Source organism: Candoia aspera, chromosome 10 (assembly GCF_035149785.1).
Source record: "Candoia aspera isolate rCanAsp1 chromosome 10, rCanAsp1.hap2, whole genome shotgun sequence".
Taxonomy (NCBI): Eukaryota; Metazoa; Chordata; class Lepidosauria; order Squamata; family Boidae; genus Candoia; species Candoia aspera.
The window spans coordinates 10,294,546-10,316,711 of NC_086162.1; the positions used below are offsets into that span (position 1 = coordinate 10,294,546).

Sequence of the window (22,166 nt, forward strand, 5' to 3'; positions counted from 1 at the left end):
CTAGGATATCTCAAATGTCTGTGTAAAAATGTAAGCTAAATTCACCCCAAGCAGCAAGTGCCCCAACAATGCAATACGATTAAAACAACAGCACTCAAGATGAGGCAGTATAAATAAATCAGCAAGCAACTTAAACCATAAAGCAACCCCCCTGTATCAGTCTGATATATATTGCCAAACTCTGCTTTGCGTTTTTCCAGCCTGTCTCATTAAAAGTATCCTACACCTCCCAACTTTTAAGATTGTTTTAAAGAAAGGCATTTGAGCAGTGAGCTGCAAAGAGATTTGGGGCTCCCAGTCTAGGAATAATTGAAGGAAGGACAAGAAGAAAGGGAAACGATGGGTGTTCTTCATCCTTCCTGCATCTTGGCAAGGGAAAGCAAACACACGCATGGGAAATGGCGACAAGGGTAAATGTTGGCCTGACAGTGCAGATTGACTCAAGCAGATGCCACCTAACATGTGTTGGATTACAATCCATATTACCCACAGCTGGCAGGACTATGGAACTAAGCTGGAATCTAGGAATGGTTTCAACAGAGGTTGAGGGTCTGTCCCACAGATAGATGCTACAACTTTCCAAACGTTTGTAGGATTTCTTTGAGGGTTACCATCAACTTCCCATGGTGCGCTGAAGTTTCAGCATCATGCGAAGTCATTCCTTATCACTCTTTTTTGAAGAACAAAAGTTATCAGTCTCACGATGAGAGTCTCCTTGGTTTCTCCCAAAGCGGCCACTTTTCTCAGCCCTTCCAAGTTCTCATTCTTGCTATCGTTTTGCCAGTAATGATCAGAAGTTGCCTACCGCAGTCTGGCTTTGGCTCAATTTGGGGATGGCTGGGGGGGAGCAGGGCTTGAGAAACACTGGTCTAGTGCCAGACAAATGTTTAAAAACAGCCCAGCTGACAGGTCACAGGCCCAGAGCACCTTGATTCGTGCAACCTGTTAGCCAGGCCCCTTGACGGGTGGCCCACTGTGCCACTCCAAACTCCTGCTGACACTCACCCAATTCTGCCCCCATTGTTTTCTTTCGCTGATCCCGATTAGCACTATAAGGACAGCACAAGAAGGGGTCACAGGTAATCGCGGGTGGGAGGTAGTCAGCCGGCACAGAGCTTGGCTATCAGGGCAGCAAATATTATACTGGTATTCCTTCCTGCCGGCTCCCATGTTGATGGATAGCACTTAAACGCAGTCCCCTAGCTGTGCCCAAAGTCCATCACTCCCTGCCCAGGTGGGGGGCGGCCTTCCTAACTGTGCCTTTGAAAGATGCATTTGATTCTTTGGACTTAGGGACAGTTAAATTAAATATTGAAGTGAGAAGCGTTCTGAATTACTTCACAAAGTCTGGAGCTCTAGGATGCCCAGAAGGTTACCTGTTTATTTCACGTTATTTAGTATTTTTATTTTATTTATGAGACTTATTCCATTCATTTAATACTACCCTGGGCAGTATTGATTTAATTAACATTTTCTATCCTGCCAGTGGTTCAGTTCCAAACGCCACCCTCGTGGCAATCAGCCGTGTTATCTTGTAAAACACACACACAACATACATACCCCATTAAGGTTGAAACCACCCTTAAAACTAATCCCAGCATTTAAGGGAGGCATAATAGCAACAACACATCACAAAACACCCCGTGGGGCTTAACTCCCAAACGCTTGGCTGAACAAAAGTATTCAAGGCATTTCTAGGAAGGGACTGAGAAGGCAAGAAGCTCGAATGAGAGAAACTCACCTGTGTGTCTCTTGTGCATATACTGTAATTGTCTTAATCGTCACACTGACAGATTGCTTAGGATGCACCAGCCCCTTTAACTCTCAACTCAGTGTCTGCTTAACCTGGTAAAATAGGCCAGGTGAGATGCCAACATAGTGTCAGCCTTCCCAGGTGGATCAGACAGGAAATACAACCAGATGAGCTAATTCTACTTTATTGTAAGGCTACATTAACAGAATCTTGCAAGTCGGAAAGTACAAATCTCCCACCATCCCCTTTACAGCCCAATAACTTAGAGAAGGTCCCTTCTGAGCCTCTTGCCCCTCTCATTATCCAGCTGCGGGCTATGCCCTCTCTTATCTGACCATTCCCTAGGCAGCATCTCTGGGCCCAGTCTCCCAAGGTCTTTCCCACATACCATTACACATAGGGATTGCACGTGAAGATCCTTCCCCTTATTCATCTCTCAACATTTGGCACAGGGTCTGGTTCTTTGAGGGACCCCTGTCTCCCATAGCATCTGCCTGGCTGATTTGATTTGGCAAGGTTGGTGCACTCCCAGTTTCTTTGATTAAACAATGCCATCTATCAGGACCCCGGAAGCACGCCTTCTTTGTAGCAGCACCTGCCCGCTGGAACAAGGTTCCCCCTGAAATCCAGATGGCCACCACCTTCTGGTTGTTCAGAAGAGCTGTGAAGACCTGCCTCTTCACCCAAGCCTTCGGCGAGGGAGAGCGACGCCCCTCACTTCGTGACACTTGCCACCTTTGATCTTGATCTTTTATGTTTTATTGATTTTCTTGTTTGATTGTTGTGAGTCACCCAGAGTTGGCAAATAATAATACCTGCAAATTGAAGTAGAACAACTGTAGCAAAAGGAAGCAAAGATAGTACCAATAGTAATAGGCACCTTGAGTGCAATCCCAAAACTTCTGGAGCACCCCTTGAACACCATCGGCATTGACAAAATCACCATCGGTCAGTTGCAAAAGGCAGCTTTATTTGGAACAGCTTACATCCTGCGACGGTACCTTTAATATTATTAAACAACAACTGTCTATCCCAGGTCCTTGAGAAGGACTTGATAGGTGGACAAAAATGCCAGATCCAGTCTAAGCATCTGGCTGACTGTGCGATTCAACCACAATAATAATTCCAGAAGAGGTCAAGAGATGAGACCATCTTAATGCTCTGCCTCCCCTTGGATTGCTTGGTAGCATGTATATCCTGTCTTTCCTCTGGGAATTTAAGGGGGTATCCATAGGGGTATCAAGACACATTTAACCTTACAACAACCTGGTGAGGCAGATTGGACTGCAAGCTCATACGTGTTGTGGTGAAGGTGCTAGACTAGAAACCAGGAAACTGTCAGTTCTAGTCCTGCCTTAGGCATGGAAGCCAGCTGGGGGACTCAGCCCTAACCCACCTCACAGGGTTGTTGTTGTGGGGAAAATAGGACAGGGGGCATTATGTACCCTACCTTGAGTTGTACAAAGTCAAAGCAGGATAGAAAATAATAAATGAATAAACTCAGTTAATAAGTTATCCCACCTTCTGGCTTTCTACAACACACTCAAATACGGATTGACCCATTGGGCTTGGTTTGTGCAGTGCAGCCACCTTGCCCAGCTTACTGTGTTGTGCAAATGCAGCCGTGAGGTTTTTGACTGAATCTGTTCAGCCTCCTGCATCAATGCAGCCATTATGTCATCAGTGTAATTAAGCAGACCGTTCTGTATTAAATGCAAGTTCCTAGGGAAAGCATTAGGGCCATTGATTTCCTGCAGAGAGGAAATGTAGGGGCCGGCCTCTTTTTATTTTGATTTCCAGCACAGGCTGGCTTCCACTGTGCAGCCACCCACTTTGTCTGCTCCCTCCTCTTGCGAAGTGGGGGAAAATAGGCCACTGCCACCAAATTCTGGCTATCATCTTTTTGGAGGTATTAAGAGAGGGTTACCTGATCTGGATTGCAAAAATTCTCTGTACCGCTAGATGGCAACAAGCAGTTAATGTTCTGCATCATTGATAAACTGGAGGAAATGCAAAGATGGTGGAAGTCCTATAAGGGATGGTTAAAAGACTTGGGTATGTTTAGCTTGCAGAAGAGAAAGTTGAGAGGGGACATGAGAGCTGTCTTCAAATACCTGAATGGCTGTCATATTGTAGATGGTTTGGACTTATTCTCACTTGCTCCAGAGGGTAAAACTAGAACAAATAGGATGAAACCTCAAGGATGTAGATACAGATTAGACCAGTGTTTCTCAGCCTTGGTGACTGGAAGATGGGTGGACTTCAACTCCCAGAATTCCCTGGCTGGGGAATTCTGGGAGTTGAAGTCCACCCATCTTCCAGTCACCAAGGTTGAGAAACACTGGATTAGACACTAGGAAGAATTTATTGAGTGTCAGTGAGTGAAATAGGTTACCTCATGGTTTCTTCTCCTTCACTAGAGGTTTTCAAACAGAAGCTAGATAATCCATTCTGGGGATGGTGTGGTGAATCCTGTAGTGTGCAAGGAATTAGACTTGATGACCTCTAAGGTCCCTTCCAACTGTATGATTCTATGATCATCTACTGGTCATCTGAATTTCTGCAGCCCAGATCTGGCAGTCACCACGTAGATGTCTTATTTCTTGCCATTTGTGCAGATACAGCTTTCCTCACACAAAAGTTAAAACTCTGGTTAGAATGTGCTGGCCTTGTTTATACATTACAGTAAGTCAAAACATGGCTCGACTGATTTTAGCTTAACATATGCAAGCATCCATTGTGGCTTCTAGACTATAATCTATGGCTTACATTGCACGAAACTAGTCAGACAATTGCAGACTGATAAAGTTGAATAAGTAAACTATAGTTAAGCAAACTGTGCTTACCACCATCTGTGAATCCAGTCATCTGACAATGTAATTTTGACCCATCCCATAACTGAGTGCTGCATTTGTTGAAAAAGCTGAACTAAATTAAAATGCCAGTGGGCAGTTTGTGATTTAGCATGTTGTGGCAATTTAGTAATTTTTTTTAAAGTTGTGTACATTGTGTTATGGTTTCTTTATTTGGGCACAACATGTTCCATGAAAACAGTGATTGCTTTATTCAACTGGGATTTAGGTTGGTATGCTGTGGGAAATGAGCTGACATTTATGTGGGGGTGTGTAGAGAGAGCTAAAGGGCAGTCAAATGTAAGAAGCTGTGGTGTAATCTTTGTGATGCAAAGTCCAAATGTACCAAATCACCTGGCCCAATCATAATATTTAAAATCTATCTGCAGGTTACTAATAAACCTCTACATTTTCTTCTGCTGCTCTCTTTGCCTTACAATCTAAGTACGTGCTGCGTTTTAGGATGACTAGATTTTCTATTTTGGGGAGTCTCTGTGTCCCAACTGGTGCAAACTGAAATCTGTCTTGTCTCCAGCAAGATCTAATTTTCCCTGCAATCTTAGGTCTACTGAGAAGTAACCCCAATTGATTTCAATGAGATTTACTCACAGATAAATATGCACTAATTTGCAGCCTGACACCATCTGTTTCCTGTCTCTGGATGGGTAGGAACTGCAGCTGCTAGATTTTCTCCTTGGAATTTCAGCTTGGCTTCACTGAATCTGTCTTTCTTCTGTCCAGTCACAAAAAGAAGGAACAGCCTATTCCCTAGTAATCTGCAAGCTTTCTCAATAGTTTGTATAAAAAGTAGTAGTTGCCGAGACCTTTTAGATGCTTCTCATAGGAGACTGTTTACTTTGACCTGAATTGGGGCCCTATCGATTAGAGCGGTGTTTCTCAACCTCGGCAACTTTAAGGTGTGTGGACTTCAACTCCCAGAATCCCCCAGCCAGCAAAGTCCACACACCTTAAAGTTGCCGAGGTTGAGAAACACTGTATTAGAGCAACAACTGGTAGATATATAAGCCTCCCATATGAAAGCCGAACTCATCTTTATTTGGACTTGGAGGTAGAATGTCTCAAATATGCTATTAAAATATCCACTGTACACCCAATGGCGATCAAGCTTAGTACTTCCAATTTTAACAGCTCTAGTTGCCCTTGCAGCCAGAAGGCCATTGCCCTTCTCCTGGGTGACCACTCTTCAGAAACCTCTAAGAAGGTTGCAGAATTCTTACCAATAGCTATGGCTGTTAGAAGCCATCCAGTTCCTCCCTCGTGTTAGTAACCGTTAACTGTTTTAGGGCTTTCTTGCATTTTTATTCCTTTTTATAGTTACTGTATTGGCCTTTTTCTTATGTTTGGCACTGGACCATAAATACATTTTGATTGATTGATTGATTGATTGATTGATGAGTGATTCATTCATTCATTCTCCATCTTAGTGGCAAACCTCCTGGTTGGGAGGAAGCTTGGTCTGCTAACTGAACAGCCCAGGTAGAGAAAATCCTGCTGCAGTTATGTGGATCAAAGTGGCAAAGCAGGCCAGGCAGGTGATCAGGCTGTTTTGAAAGTTGTGAGACTTTTGTGGTCCCCTACTTATTGGAAAGGAAGGGGCCCCTGAATTTTAAGAGGACCTTTCCCTCCCAAGGGTAGACAAGAAGTAAAACTGTCAGCCCCACTTAATCCAGTGCAGGATGAAGGTATTGAAGATTACAGACCACAGTCTACCACACTGGTTCAGTCTTGCACCAGGCAGCTGAAATTTAAGGCTGAGAAAAGCTGATTGCCCCACAGGGGCAACTTCAAAACCTACAGGGGACTGGGACTCCTTGTTCCTAGCCCAACATCTTCCCCTTCGCACCAGACCAACGCTTTTTTTATATCCATCCATCGACACAGACACAGACGCTATATATATAGTGTGTGTGTGTGTGAGATGAACAGTCCGGGTAAGAGTCGGCGCAACCTGGACCTGCCGACCAAGGGGTTCTCCTCCCTGACCATCACGTCGACAGCAACTTCCTGGAGTCCGTTACGCCCTGCTCTGCTCGGGAGCGTCGGAGCAAAGCCAGCGAAGGCGCCCGTCGAAGGGGGCCGAAGCCGTCCCCGGCGCCCGCCGCGCTCAAGGCCCCGCGGTGGAGGTGGCCCGGCCCGGCCGCGCTGGAAGCCGCTTCCTGCTCGCGCCGCCGCCGCCGCCGCCCAGCGCAGGGCCGGGCGCGCGCGGTGCCTCCCGCTGCTTGGCACCGGCCGGCGAGGGGCGGAGGAGAGCGGCTGGCCGGCGGCTCGGGGCGCCAGCGCGGCCGGGGTCTCGCGACGGAGCCTCCCGCGGCCCTCTCTCGGCTGCCCCCGGCGAAGGAGGAGCGAAGGCGGGGCGGCCCCGGCCCGCGTGGGGAAAAGTTTGCCCGGAGTTTCTGCGAGCCGTCCCGAGGCGAGGAGCGCTCCGCCGCCGCCGGCTCCGCCTGGCATGGACGCGCTCAAATCCGCCGGGCGGGCCATCATCCGCAGTCCCAGCATCGCCAAGCAGAGCTGGGGCAGCGGCCGGCACAAGAGTAAGTCCGCCGGCGGGCGCGGGGGAGGGAACCCTGCGCCGGCCGCCTCGCCCCCTTCCCTGCTCAGCCCGTGGCCTGCTCCGGGCGTGCCGGGGCGCCGCCGCCAGCGTCTCCGGGCCGCCCGGGGGGCTTCGCGTCGCCGGGCTCGGGCGGGGGGTCCCGAGCCGCCTTCTCCCCGGAGGGGCTGAGGGGGAGCGGAGGACGGCGACGAGCCGGGATGTCGCGGGCTGAAGTGGAGGAAATCCCTCAGGGATGTCTCGGGGCAGCCGCCGGGGAACCCCCTGGAGCGCGGGAGCGGGGGCGCGCGCGGCCCGGGAACTCCGGCAGAAGCGGAGGCATTTCTCTGCGCCGCGCGCCGGAGTAACTTTGTGTCCGCGAAGTTTACTTTGAAGGAGCCGGCGGCTCGCCTGAACTAGCGGCGTTCCCTGCGCAGGGTTCGATTTCCTGGTACTCGGCGCCGATACGTTTTCTAGGGGCCGATCGGAAGGGCGCGATCCGGCCTGGTAGCGGGATGCCTCCGAGCAGAGGGGATTCAGCAAGAAGGGGAAAAGTTTTCACTTAAAGCACCGTTCTGTAACTTTCCAATTCTGTCTCCCCTGCCCATGCGTTGGGACTACAGTTCCCAGAATTCCTAGCAGCGGCTATGCTGGCTGGTTATGCTGGGACCCGTAGTCCGAACGTGATCTGGAGGAAAAGTGGGTCCTCTCGAATGCTTGCGATTTCACAGGCTTTGCTATCGGGCACAAATTCTTTAAAAGGGCTTTGCAGCCGAAAAGCCGTGAAAATTCAAAAACGGAAGTGTAAAAAAAAAAAACAGGGCATCGTTCCCCTGCCTCCCGGGTAAACAAGCCTGCCCATTTGCCACCGACATAATTGCATATTGTGTGTGCGACCTGGCTGCAACTTCTGTTGTTTTCTTTGTTAAAATTTCGACTGTGTGGTGGTTGAAGCAGGCTCTGTCCTTTTTGGCAATCTGATGACGGTAGACGAGTACTAACAACCGTGCCTTATGTCTCCGATTGAGTCTGTCTCTTTGGGTTGCACAGGAAATAGAGGTGACTTGACTCTTTGAAGGTGAGGTTCAAATCCTCTTTCAGCCAGGGTGAGATTAAGACGCCGTTAATCCCCTATCTAACAGGCTAGGATTCTACTCAGGCCTCCCTTACCTGGTGTCTCCCAGATTTGCTGCATTTCCAACTTCCAGAACCTTGGAATCTGGGCTGTTGAACTTCCAAAGCATGGGCTCACCTGTTCCTAGCTAAAAATAAATCCCATGGAACATAATCCAAATGAGTGAGCATTCTGGATATTGTGAAATTAGAGCTGCTTCATTTTCCTGCCATACCTATTATTGCTAAGAAGAACAGGCAAATTGAGGTCAAGGGTTCATGAGATCCAGCTGATGGTTGGGTGGATGGAACAGCAACAGAAATTTCTTTGCTAGGCTTAAATGCCACACCAGTCCGAAGTGAACCTTGAATGGCTTGCAGACTCCCAAACAGTAATAGGATTAAAAACAAAATACAGCAACAACGAATGTATATTATCCAGACCCCAAGGAACAACCATGACACATAGAAATGTCCACTCTCCTTGAGGGAGCAAATGCAACTTTGAAGGCCCTCTGAAACAATCGGGACTTGCCTTAATTGCTTTGCCAAAAGCTAACAGAGTTGGCCCAGTCTGATATCTGGGGGGGTGCTCTCCAGAGAAGAGGGTATTTTCTTTATGTTATTTCTTTTTCTGTGGTTGCTTATTATGGGCCCTTCCCTGAACTCCAGTGATTGGGCTGAGAAATAAGAACAATAAAACAAACCGGTGGGAACCCAGACAGCTGCAATCTTCATTCATCTGAGTAGATTCAGTTTGAAAAGAGCAGGCTCCATTGCTCAGAATGATGTGATTTGGACTCCTCTATTTATAAAACACCATCCGGTGTTGACCTTTTTTTGATGTATGGCATATAATCTTAATATTGAACAAGAAGTGATTTCTTGTATCTTGGGGATTCAGAGAACAATGACCGTGACTCCAAAAGGTCCTGTAAATCTGAAGGGGTCATGAGCTACTGATGCAATTTATGTCTTTTGTGTCATGATGGAAATGGATGGAAATATGGAAATAACATGAATCGTCCAGACTTTTGTGGGGGGATAACAGTGAATTTTGTTGATTAAGTGAGAAAGGGGAGTATGAAACATTTGCCCGACGGTCTGCTAACTGAAATGTTAGTGTATTTTTTAAAAATTATTTTAGTTATTCATGGGATTTATTTATCACCTCAGTTATCTAGGACTCAAAGCAACATACAGTTTCAAGCAATAATATGCAAGTAATACAATTACTTTGATAAAATCATTTGGGCACCAGTGATTCCACCCTGATCAAACTCGAAAGGCCTTCCGAAAAAGCATAATTTGACAGTGGGAGCCCCCCTTGCTGGGGGGGGGGGGCAGATTATTCCAAAGAAGAAATACCCCCATAGAGAGCATTGGACATCAAGTTCCCTCCCATCACACCTCTTAGGTGTCCCCTGCTTTGCAAACCAGGTGGTGATTCAAGGCTTTGCCTCTTTCTTAACCTCAGCCTTTTCACATCTTACATCCTAACTTCACAACAACCAGATGCATTGATTCAAGCAGCCAACAAAAGCCTTTGGAAAATTAACTACTTATGTACAGACTTCTGCTTCCTGAGACCTCAAAGTAGGAATCATCCCTTCCACCCTCACCTTGTATTTATTACGCATAGCAAGTTATAATAAAATAGGAGTGGGCAACTGTACTGCTGTGCGTCATGTAAACACAGCCTTGATGACTCTAACCTAGTCCCTTCCTCAATCACAATGATTTAAACAGCATTCTTCTCCTCCTCCCACTGATGTTGTTAAAATCCTCTTTTGGGGAGATGGGCAGTGACAAAATTTGAGAAATAAATAAAATGTGGCTGTGTCCATCCAACACACTGAACCACAGATGGCCAGCTACATTTTAGCATCGTGCATCCAGTGACCCCCAGTTCCCGTGATTAGTTTGTAGTTCAGTGTGTCATGCAAACCCAGAAAGTTGGATTAATTGAATAAGCCCTGATTAAGTTTGCCATGGGTAAAGGTGCCCCTAGAGACAGCCTGGGTCAGCAAGGAGGGCTGGTTTGGAGACCTGTTCACGCTTGGAAAGGCCAGAGCAGCTGATCTGACTGGGCTTTAGGATCAACAACAAAGTTTTCATGTAGCAGCTGTGAGAGCCGCTGGTGAGTCTCGAGATCTCAGCAACAGAGAACGTTTGCATTTTAGCAGGGGCATTGGAGGCATGACAATGAGGGCTGACCTGATGTGTATAGATTTAATAGATGTAAGTTTTGGTTTAAATTAGGGGGGCTATTTCTACAGGTTATTATCAAAGGCCCTTCCCTTCTATCTGAGTGGCAATGGGGGGGTGTCTGCTTTTTTCAGTAGTGGTGCTTCCATGGAAGACTCATGCTCACCCTCTATGACAATGTTTCTCAACCTTGGGAACTTTAAGATGTGTGGACTTCAACTCCCAGAATTCCCATAGCTGGCTGGGGAATTCTGGGCTTTGAAGTCCACACATCTTCAAGCTGCCAAGGTTGAGAAACGCTGCTCTGTGATGTCTTCCTAGATTGATTGATTGATTGATTGATTGATTGATTGATTCTATCTATATAGCCACCCATCCAAATGCTGGGTGCTTACAGTTAAAAACTACAAAAAACAAATACGATCTTAGAACTTGATCAAAGCATATAAAACCACTACAAAGTACAGTCGTTCCCGGTGAATAGCTGCTTTTATATTCTGAGTCTTGGCAGCGTGTTCTGATTGTGCTGATTTTTATTAATTCTGCTTTTCCAGTTTGCTGGTTTTGCTTACTGTTACGCATTTCACATTTACATGTTGTTATTGGTAGCTATCCTGATGGATTGCTTGAGTGGTAGAGGTTGAATCATGCTGGCTGTTTTGTATAGGCTTGGCCCTATCTTTCAGCTTGTTTCTAGGAGGGGTACTAGATGTGAAATTTTACAGCACTAATTAGCTGGGGGCCAGGTTCCCAAGCGATCATTTCCTCCCGTAAATACTTGCCCTGACTGTAAAGATTATCTCCAGAGGGGTTCTTCTGGCTGCTCTCAATAAGTTACGAAATAAGTTTTCAGTGGATTGAAAATACTTCATCTGGAATTCTCCCGTCATCCCCTTCCACAAATATGCTTTGTTAGATCCGATTAAAGTATTTTGTTCTCCATTCCTCCCTTTGGGACTTCAGAAAACAGTTGAAAACCTGGTTTTGCCACCATGCCTGGAGTGGGGAGGAGGAAGAGCCGTTCTTGGGGCTGGTTGGTTCCTTAGTCCTTCCGGGACCGGTCTTATCCCCTTATGGGTTGAATTAGGTCTGCCGTTACTTGGATTTCATTATATTTTATATTTGTGTTTATTGATTATTGATATTATTTATGATTTTATTTAATTTTAAATTGTTTTTATTGTGAACCGCCCAGGGTCCCCCGTGTGGGGGAGATGGGCAGTGATAAAGATATATTTTTTTTGTAGACCGCCCAGAGTACCTGCTTGGGAGGGAGATGGGAGGTGATAAAGTTTGATACATACATACATACATACATCCCTTTTGGTCATAATAAGACCTTGGACATTTACTGTCCACTGTCATAATATGTTTTAAGTTATATTCATCCTGATAATGGGCAGTATAAAAAGCAGCAACTAAAGAAATACATAAATAAATAAAAGATATCAATATTAGCTCTGAACTAACAGCGCAATTCTGCCAAAAGCCCCATTAAATTCAAAAGGACTTACTCCCAGATATGTGTATGGCGATTCTAGCCTTGGTGTAATATATTGTTTTGTTGATTTTTCATAACTGGTAAAATAGAAAACGATATAGGATACCCTCAGAGGAGAAGGATAGTTGTATTATCTGATTGCTTATGATTACTGGGGTATATTTAGTGTTTTGAAAAAAGAACAACAGAAAACCCTATTTCTAGAGTGAATTGCAGTGTTTATGATGCTTGCAGTGGTTCCTTAACGTGGGGCAGTGATTAGTACCTCCCATAATGCAGATTTGGGGGCAGAGGAGAGAGCAAGTGAATGATAAAGAGAAGATTTGAACTTGTGGTTCACAGCAAAAGCACAACTTGTGCTATGATACATGAAAACCTAAAGACCAAAACATCTGGGCAGGGTGAGGAAAAACCCTTCTTGCTATCTTCATGAAACCTTAAAGAAGCAGCACTAAGAAGGATAATGCCTAATCCTCTAGGACAGTGTTTTTCCAACTTGGCAACTTTAAGAGGCGTGGACTTCAACTCCCAGAATTCCCCAGCCAGCATGCCTGGCTGGGGAATTCTGGGAGTTGAAGTCCACGCCTCTTAAAGTTGCCAAGTTGGGGGAAAAAAATCCCTAAAAGGATCTTATTGAAGATACCTGCAGTGTGTTTAAAGTGCCTACATTTTCTATTTCAGGAGCCGATAACCTGTTGCCTGCTGCACTTTTTAACACTACAAGTCCCACAATGCTTCCCCATTGGCTGAGGCTGATAAGGCTTTCTCCAGAAATCTAGGCGTCACTCGCTTGCTCACACTAGTGACCTTTGTGCCTTTTATTCCATATTACTGATGGGAGAGATGTAAGTGAGTTCTTAGTACAGTATAAGTGTGATTTGAACTAGAGATTTCCTGATCTCCAGCTCAGCTTCTTGGTCACCTTGCTGTAATTTATATGCTTCCTGTTTGATATTAAAACATAGCCGTTAATAGTACAGTCATAAAAGCAAATAGATTATGAAGACTCAGCTTCTGATTTTTCTGTATTATGTGTGCAGTATAACCTTGTGAAGTGGCCTACAAAGCTATAGGCCCATCTGAAAAGTTTTTTTTTTAAACCAGAAGAATAGCAAACCACATCCTGTTGTACCTTTCAAAGAAAAAAAGGTGTATAGTCTCTGGAAATCTGTAAGTTCTTTATAAAACTGGAGTAAATGGCCAAACCTGGTCTGTGGTCAAGTCAATTTTTCTTGAGTCTCAGATCTCTAGATTTTTGATTGGTTAGATCAGCCTTTCTCAACTTTCTGGCCCTGAAGGAACCCTTGAAATATTTTCCAGGCCTCGGGGAACCCCTGCACATTCAGGCTCAAATAGAGGCCAGAAGATACAAAATTAGTATATTAGTTTAATGTCTATATGTGCATTAGCAGTGTTCCTAAACTAAAAAATGAAACCTCTTTAATGTGAAGTTGCCCGAATTTGAAATAATTTTTAAAATACATTGTGATTTCCCAGGGAACCCCTAGTGACCTCTCGTGGAACCCTAGGGTGCCACAGGACCCTGGCTGAGAAACCCTGGATTAGATGCTAATTTCATGGCAATTTTTGCCAGAAAGAATTTTGATGTTCCACTTCTCTTTTTCCTGCTTTCTAAAAAAAAAAAAAGGCCTTTAAAACCTGGTGTAGGTTAAAAGGTAAGGTTGGAGTGCAGATTTTTCACCTGGCTGTGTACCAATTGGCCTCATTACATCTCCGTTAGCTGTCAAAACAGTGGGATGTGTTCCTTTAAGCTTAGATCTGACAGTCTTGAGCTTAGAGCACATGATGCTTGGCTACTCTTAGCCATAGCCAGATCTAATGTTCCTGCTCGCTGGAAGAATCCTTTGTGATTCTTCCTTGTGATCATGTATTGGGTGTGATAGACTTCCAAGATGAAAAGCTTTGCGTCTAACGGTGATTCACATTCATTGCTGATCATTATTCCCTTTCCCTTCCTCTACAGCTAGCATTATGATCTGTAAAAGTTTACAGCATGCCGTAAAAGCCGAAACAGCGTGCCGTTGTTTTTGTAGAAGTATAAAAAATAATCCTGGGGATTATTAGATTGTGCTCCCACTCAGTGCAGGATTTACAAATGTTAAGTACCACTGTGAGCATCTCTGCCAGGCAACTGTTTAGCTGCTGCTTAAACATTTCCAGCAAAAGATGCTTTCCTATTGGTTCTACTCCAGCCATTTAGAGCAGTGTTTCTCAACCTTGGCATCTTTAAGATGTGTGGACTTCAATTCCCAGAACTCCCCAACCAGCATGCCTGGCTGGGGAATTCTGGGAGTTGAAGTCTACACATCTTAAAGTTGCCAAGGTTGAGAAACACTGATTAGAGCAGAAGAAGATAACACTGCTATGTAAAAGTCTGCACCTGAGTGCCATCTCCTGTGGAATACAAGAGAAATCCTGTGTTGACTCCCCATGTTGAGTTTTTAAAGCTGCTATTGATTTGTCCCATTGTCTTCCTGGATTCTTGTCCATTTTTCATCTTCCACAAAACGCAAGCTGTTGTGTGCCCATTTATCTAATTCCACCTTTAGAAAAAAGCCTGTGAGACAGGTTTCAGAGAGAGTAGTGGCTTTTGTGAGGTTTCCCAGGAGGCATTGGGACTTTCATTGGTTTTATAACTAGTAAAAATTTTGTGCATCGCTTTTTGGTTGCAGGTAAACTGTCTTTCATAAACCAGGTCATTTTAATGCTACTTAGAGAAGACTTTTGGATAGCCTCTGAATTTGTTGAGAACAGCCATTTTTTCTCAATAGCCTCATGAATTTGTGGGTGTGAAGCAAGTAACAGATATGTTTAGTGCCCCCAAGAAAATAAGTGCAACAGAATAGTTCTACAGTTTAAGAATGAGTTCCATTCCCAAGGTCTGTCCTTAAGTTGAATTTGTATGTAAGCTGGAACAGTATCATTGTATAACACTGTATAAGTAGTATTGTGTAATTAACTCAAATCTTTGTGTATTTAACTCAAATTTTGCTACAGTAGGGTCTGTTCTTAACTATGGGTCATCTGTAAACCGGGCATTCTTAACCCAGGGACTACCAGTTGCAATACATAATAAACTCAATTTCCATCATTAAAACCAGGGGTACAATAACACAATTCAGTATACAAAACGGGAGATGGAAATTTAATCTATACTGTCAGCTTGGCAAAGTTGGAAGGCCGTATCATGTCCAGTCAGCGCATTATTTAATCCTGTTAGACAATGTCACACGTTTTGGGCTACTTATAATTTACGTGCTGTCTCTTCTTAAAAGGCCTCGGAGGCTTTCAGCCAGTTGAATTTCAACTTTCCATGGCAGGACTAAGTTTAATCAGTTCTTTCAAAACGGGTTGCTTCATTCAGAATTCTTTTATTCAAACCTGCTTTCCATTTTTAGCTACATTAACAAAGTCATCCTTTGCTAAGAGTTTTCAAATATCTTTTGAGGGGGGGACAGAAATATGGACCTTTAACATTTACCAGCTCTCCTTAATTTACAAGTGTGTGTGTGGGTTTCCAAATGTATACTTTTTTCCTTGTAACATTGTGGTTATTACTATGCTTTCTTTTTGTTTTGGTGATATCTTGTTTGTTTGTTTACAAGAAGAAAAGAAAGCAAATATGGTCGCCTGCACTTATTATGATCAAGTAGAAGTGAGAATTGGTGTTCTGCATTTCTCAATCTTGCGAAACAGTTGTTGATCCAGATCAGGAGTCCTTAACTTTCCCTCTTCGGGCACTTCTGCACAGCCAAACGTTCTAAAAGCACCATTTTCCCACATATAATGCTTTCCAGATGTGTAGAGTTAGGGTCCTCCAGCATCCTTACCCCACGTGTCATTTGGCCATATGGGCTGGGTGTGATGGAACTTATAGTTCAAGACAGCTGGAAGGCTCCATATTAAGGATTCTATTATCTGTGGCTCTTTAATTGATTACAGAGAAGTGGGATCTGGGATCTGGGATCTGGTTTGCTTGTTAGCTCATATCTTGTCCAGCTAACTCTGATCCAAGTTACCTGCAGCTCATTCTTACAAGCAGGTAGGATGAAGATGTTTGGCTGTGCTCTAATCTTTGGCCGAGACTGTTCTTCATAGCTCTGGGGAAAGCTTGTGAAGTTTGTGAATCAGAGTTCTGAAATGATAGGGTGGTCTTATGATGAGTTGTGCCAGCACTTAGTAAAAGGGATCCTTTTTAAGAGTGGAGATTCTGCTTGATTGTAAGCATATTCCAGAGCAGGACTGATGGAATGTTAAAAGGTAATAATACCTTTTAGTATGATGTCTTAGGAAAAACAACAACTGAATCTCCTATTTAAATTTGTTTCAGTAATATTTAAGCAGGAGAGGTGAATTCTCTGATGCCTAGACGTTGGCCTTCTCCATCCTCGTGTCCTCCAGACTGTTGGGACTGCTACTTCTAGAATTCCCACCAAAAAATGGTCAGGTTGTCAAGGAGTTGTTAGGGAGGGGAGCGTACCAGCCTGGAGAAGGTTATGGTAACTCACCTGTAAGTCTTACTCCAAGCATTATTTTGTGGGTCAAAGTAGTAGATCACCTAGATTATCCCTTTAGAAGTTTCCTGTGGAGAACTAGCCTACTATTGTATGGCAGTTAAGCTGACTTGTATCAGGCAAAGGACCACAAGGAAGAAGACAAAAGTTGATGGAGCTATTTCAGAAATGAGGAGATTCCCAATTTCTCCAGGAGACTCTCTCTTTCCTTAACCTCCTCAAGGGAGTAAATGGCAGGCAGAAACATTTCAGGTCTTACTACTTCAGGATCACTGGCATAACTACAATTTCTGGTCCTGAAATGCATGCAGAGTTTGTTCTTGGTCATTATCTTTTTGGCTGAAACATTGCCAGCTTATGAGGTTCTTGTTGTGGTTTCGTCTTGAAAATATAACTTATTTAACACATTGCCTGAATGATTGCTGCTTTGTCTGTGACGTAAAAACAGACGTTTGAGAGGCACACCTCCGAGTGTTCAGTCTTTCGGAAAGCATATTAATGGAGTGTTTCCTATCCTATGTGGGACGCGGTGGCGCTGCGGGTTAAACCGCTGAGCTGCCGATCGGAAGGTCGGCGGTTCGAAACCGCGCGGCGGGGTGAGCTCCCGTTGCTCGTCCCAGCTCCTGCACACCTAGCAGTTCGAAAGCATGCAAATGTGAGTAGATCAATAGGTACCGCTTCGGCGGGAAGGTAACGGCGTTCCGAGTCGTCATGCTGGCCACATGACCCGGAAGTGTCTATGACAACGCCGGCTCCAAGGCTTAGAAACGGAGATGAGCACCGCCCCCTAGAGTCGGATTTGACTGGACTTTACGTCAAGGGAAACCTTTACCTTTACCTTTTTTCCTATCAAAATGTCAGTGGCAATCAGCTGATGTATTCATAGGCACTGCAGCAGCCTTGGTCAAAAGAGCAAGCAGAACTACAGTGCACTGTTTGCTACTGTCCAGTAATCTGCCTATGGGTTTTTTTTAAAGAGTTGCCCCATCACCAATATTTCAAAATCCTTTCCCATCACACCCTCTGGTTCCCTTATTTTTCACTTGTTATTTAGTGATCTGTAGTCACAGTTTGGATTTATATAATTGCACCAAGCCACAGTTTAAGCGGAAACTCCAGTGAGCTGGGTTTGCACAACGCGTAAAGCCACAAGCAAGCAAATCACATGGTTGCTGAGCAGAATGCATGAATCCAGCAAGACTCTGATTTTCTTTCTATTAACGTATCACAGAAGTCTGAAACAGTGGGCCACATGAGATCTTTGGATTCTATTTTTGCAGCCCTACTGCTATCGCCTCGCCTTGCCATGCAAATACACATTATCGGTTCTAAAAAATAAGTCTTCATCTTTGCACCTGCATGAAAGTTAAAGGATTTTCTTCCAAGTCTGCTCACCATCTGAGGTCTCTGTTTAGCACCAAACTTAATTTCTCTGTTCCTCCCATAGAATGTCCACCTATCTTCAATGCATTTCAATCCCCAGCAAAGATTTTTTAATAGTTTTTCCTTAGCCTTTTAATTCCGTATGGATGATTGTATGATATTCAATGTTTATGGATATTTCATCTTACTGTGCTACACTGCTTTTCTTAATAAGCTGTTTAATGTTCTTGTATATGCCTATTGTAATTTTAAATTTTCATAAGTCAGACTAAGAATTTGTTGATGGGTGGAGAAGATCAAATGAATATCTAAAATTAATGTAAGCTGTCCCTACCTCTTCCCTAACTTCTCTAAAGATGGGATCTTCTTGAAACTATTCTGCTCAGGTTTAATTTTTAAAAGCATTTATTTTTAACCCTTCTTTCTAGCCAAACCTGGTTCCAAGGACAGCTTTATGAAGATCTGTAGTTGCAGGACAGTCTCTAACACAGTGTTTCTCGACCTTGGCCACTTGAAGATGCTGGCTGGGGAATTCTGGGAGATGAAGTCCACACATCTTCAAGTGGCCAAAGTCAAGAAACACTGCCCTAACACATCATGATGGTGATGGTGATGATGATGATGCCTTTTTTATATACAACATATGCTCTCAATATAAAAGGCAAGACAAACAGAACAGAAAGGAAAGAAAGTCAGACACACTCCAGTTCTTAAAATTTCCGCTCTTTCATGACCGGTGTGGAAATTGTTGACATAACTTGATGGAATCAAGGCTGCCAGTTAAATGATAGTTTGGGCGCCAACTACAGTAGCTTCTCTTTTCTGCCAGATGAGTTCCAATGTGTTTAACCTCCCTCCAACAAAACAAAACATGTTTATTAATCCCAGAATAAGAACTAATTATATTGTTTTGGCCATTAGGGCCTTCTCTTTGTGGTCCAGTGTACTTGGCCAGACTGATGATGGCTGATTATTTATTTAATTGATCGATTGATTTGATTTATGTCCTGCCTTTTCTGCTGGAGCTCAAGGTAGCCTGCATGGTGCTTCCTCTTCCCCTCCAATCACAACCTGTGAGGAAGGTTGGGCTGAAAGAGAGTTTCTGGCCCAGTAACACCAAGGAGCTTCCATGGCTGAAGATGGACAACAACCTGGGTTTCCCCACATCTACTCTGGCATCTTCACTGGTACAATAATAGGCTGGTCGAAGTTGTAGGACCCCTACTGGTCTTCAAAAAAAATAGATGGGGGAAGAAAGATACATTCCTGGGGTCTAGTCCATTTAATTGGGCTTCCCCTCTCTTTCCTCTCCCAACTAATTTCTGTAATTGTTTCTATGGCACCTGCATTGTGTATTTCTGAGTTGAGTCTCAGAAAGGCAAACAAATACTGGATTCATCTAATCAAGTCCTGTACCAGCTGTTTGGCTAGAACTGGGTAACAATTCTTGGTGCCCTAAAGGATCTACAAAAGGGATCCTTTTTACTGGAGTGCCTTTTGATCCTAAGGAGAGGTGGGCCAGGTACCTGGCTGTTTGCATTTTATTGCTTCTGTAGAATTGTGCTGCTGCCAGAGCTCAGCTGTACGGGCATGGGCTGTGCATATGGTATCGTTCTATTCTGGCTTCTCCTCTTGAAGGACTGGAAGCTCCAGATCTGGGCAAGACCCCTCATTAAGACTGAACAAGCTATAGATGGAAAGAATTTGATTCCTATGGCTTGACACCCTTTCGTTTTACCCTTCTGTGCACAAACGCTAGATACGGCCACTAGCATTAAACAGACTCTTTTAAGATAATCTAAACTCCTAGTGACTTCTAGGATGTGTCCACGCCACTGGGATGGAAATGTTTGCTGTTTCCTTTTTTAGAGATGGGTCTTCAACTTCTCAATCTAATTTATGGCTCTGGGAGTTTCTGGGGGTTTCCATCCAAGTGCTCACAGGTGCATTCCTGCTCAGATTTTTGGGACCAGCCATACTTGGAGAGCCAGTCTGGGGTAGTGGTAAAGGCACCAGGCTAGAAACCAGGAGACCACGAGTTCTAGTTCCAGTTTGGCCATGAAGCCAGAAAGCAAAAGAACAATGCAGTTTTGGATGGTCAACAATGGGAAGCAACCATATTTAAAGCAAAACCAGCTGACAGGAACACTTAACCAAGCATATTGACTCAGTGTGGACTCCTGGCAACTGCCTGGACAAGTCCCTGCAGTTTTCTTGGCAGGTTTTTCAGAAGTGGTTTGCCCTTGCCTCCTTCCTAGGGCTGAGAGAGAGTGACTGGCCCAAGGTCACCCACTTTATAATGTGCGGGGTGTTATGGGGGGAACCCCCTTATGCATCAAACTGAAAGTGGGTGAGGTATGAGTTCTCTGCCCCTGATTTCTGTGGGCGATAGACAAGATATACGAAGGGTGTTGTTGCTATATCCTATTGTTGCAGCATTCCTTCCTCTGTTGACTTCCTGTGTCAAGCATTTCCTGCTGAGATCCCAGTTGAAAGGCTCTGAATCACCAGCCAACTTTCTCCATCTGCTTGCAGGCATCCAGCTCTTGGGTATTCATGCTGAGGGCTGAAAGTTTGAGAGGGGCATGGAACAAAACACAATGGTTAAGGAGCTTTCACAGAGCCTGCAGAAATGGGCACACTACAATCCAGAATCCTCACACCTTTCTCCCCTGCTTATAAACTCTTTTGTAACTGGGTTGGCTCAGCAGGAACCTTCCAAAACCAGGTACCTAAACAGCTGCTCCAGGGTATCACATAGGACCACCTGAGTAGGTTGGGCCTGAGACTAAGCCAGGGAGGTGATGAACTCCTGAGCCTGTGCAGATCCAGTACCTAAGACATAGTACTTGGTCCACCAGAAGGCAGGAGAACCTCAATGTAAGCCCTGAGATCAGAATCAGACACTTGCAGGAGAAGGAATCATGCTGGGCAGTGGGGCAGCCAGTGGGGCAGCAGGGCCCTGAGCAGGTTGGGATATTGGTTATTTTCCACGAATCACAGAGTTTCAAGGGGCCACTGCAGCCATCAATCCCAACTCCCTGCTCAGAGCAGGATTCAAAATGAAAATATCCTCAACAGATGGCTCTCAAGGCTTTGGGTCAAGTCTAGTATGCAGGACATGATCAAGAAAACGGGAATCTCACAGGCTTCAATAAAGGGATTTTAATGCAAGAATTAGAGGTAAAGTGCAGAATCCTAGAATCTCTGTCCCTCATTTATTAGTGTCTTTGAATGTTTTGAATCTCTCCTTCCCATGTTTTTGGCAGCTTGGACAGCTGCCATTTATGAGATAAGCTACTAATGAGCTCCTCTCCCATTGTTGGTTGCTGATATCTAATGTTTCTTCTGTAACTTTCCTAGCCTCCTCACAATCTCTCACACTCTGCTCAAACTCTTCCACTGAAGGGGAGTTCACCTCTGTGTCACTGATTCCATTTTCAAACTGTTTTTTTCCCCTATTAGGAAAAGTCATTTTCCTAACGCGCAATCTGAATCTGCAATCCTGCCTTCTAGAACGGTGTTTTTAAACTTGGCAACTTTAAAATGTGTGAACTTCAATTCCCAGAATTCCCCAGCCAGCATGCCACACATCTTAAAGTTGCCAAGTTTGAAAAACACTGTTCTAGAATGATTGAGAAAAGTCTTAGTCTTTTTCTGTGTCACACACTTTTGGATAACCTGAAGAGAACTATTACCCCCCCCCTTTAGTCTTCTCTTCTCAAACTAAACTATATAGATCAGTGTTTCTCAACCTCAGCAACTTTAAGATGTTTGGACTTCAGTTCCCAGAATTCCCCCAGCCAGCATCCTGGCTGGGGAATTCTGGGAGTAGACGTCCACACATCTTAAAGTTGCTGAGGTTGAGAAACACTGATATAGATTGAACATATAGAAACACTGATACAGATTGAAAAAATAAAATAAGTAAATATTTCCAGCTCTGCCAAACTTATTGTCTAGTTCCCTGATCATTGTTGTTCTTGTTGGGGCTATTCCTGTTAATATGAATTCTTCTTAAAAGGTGACTTTTCAGAGCTGAACACGGTGCTTGAAGTTGAGTCTGACCAGCACAGAATAAACCTAAACAGTTTCTCCTCATAATTTGGAAATAATTCCATTGATGCAGTCACAACACTCTGCTTGTCTCATATTCTGATTGTAATTTGGTTTGCTTCAGCCCTGTAGGCTCAGATTGCTGACCTACCTTGTTAATAAGTCTTCCGTCTATTAATGGCCGGTCTCTTAGCATGTACCCTACTTGAAGAGTGAG

The 22,166-nt window shown here is 44.4% G+C and overlaps 1 protein-coding gene across 2 annotated transcripts in view; it reads left to right on the top strand.

Moving 5' to 3' along the window:
- The first annotated feature begins 6,864 nt into the window (after positions 1–6,864).
- The window catches only part of LDLRAP1 (low density lipoprotein receptor adaptor protein 1), a 74,543-nt gene continuing 59,241 nt past the window's right edge, over positions 6,865–22,166 (top strand). The window contains exon 1 of one of the 2 annotated variants that reach the window (XM_063311811.1): positions 6,865–7,157. In XM_063311811.1, the coding sequence (XP_063167881.1) occupies positions 7,073–7,157 (85 nt within the window). In that variant the 5' untranslated portion in view covers positions 6,865–7,072. The remainder of the gene's footprint in view (positions 7,158–22,166) is intronic. The other variant, XM_063311812.1, reaches the window with a different exon arrangement.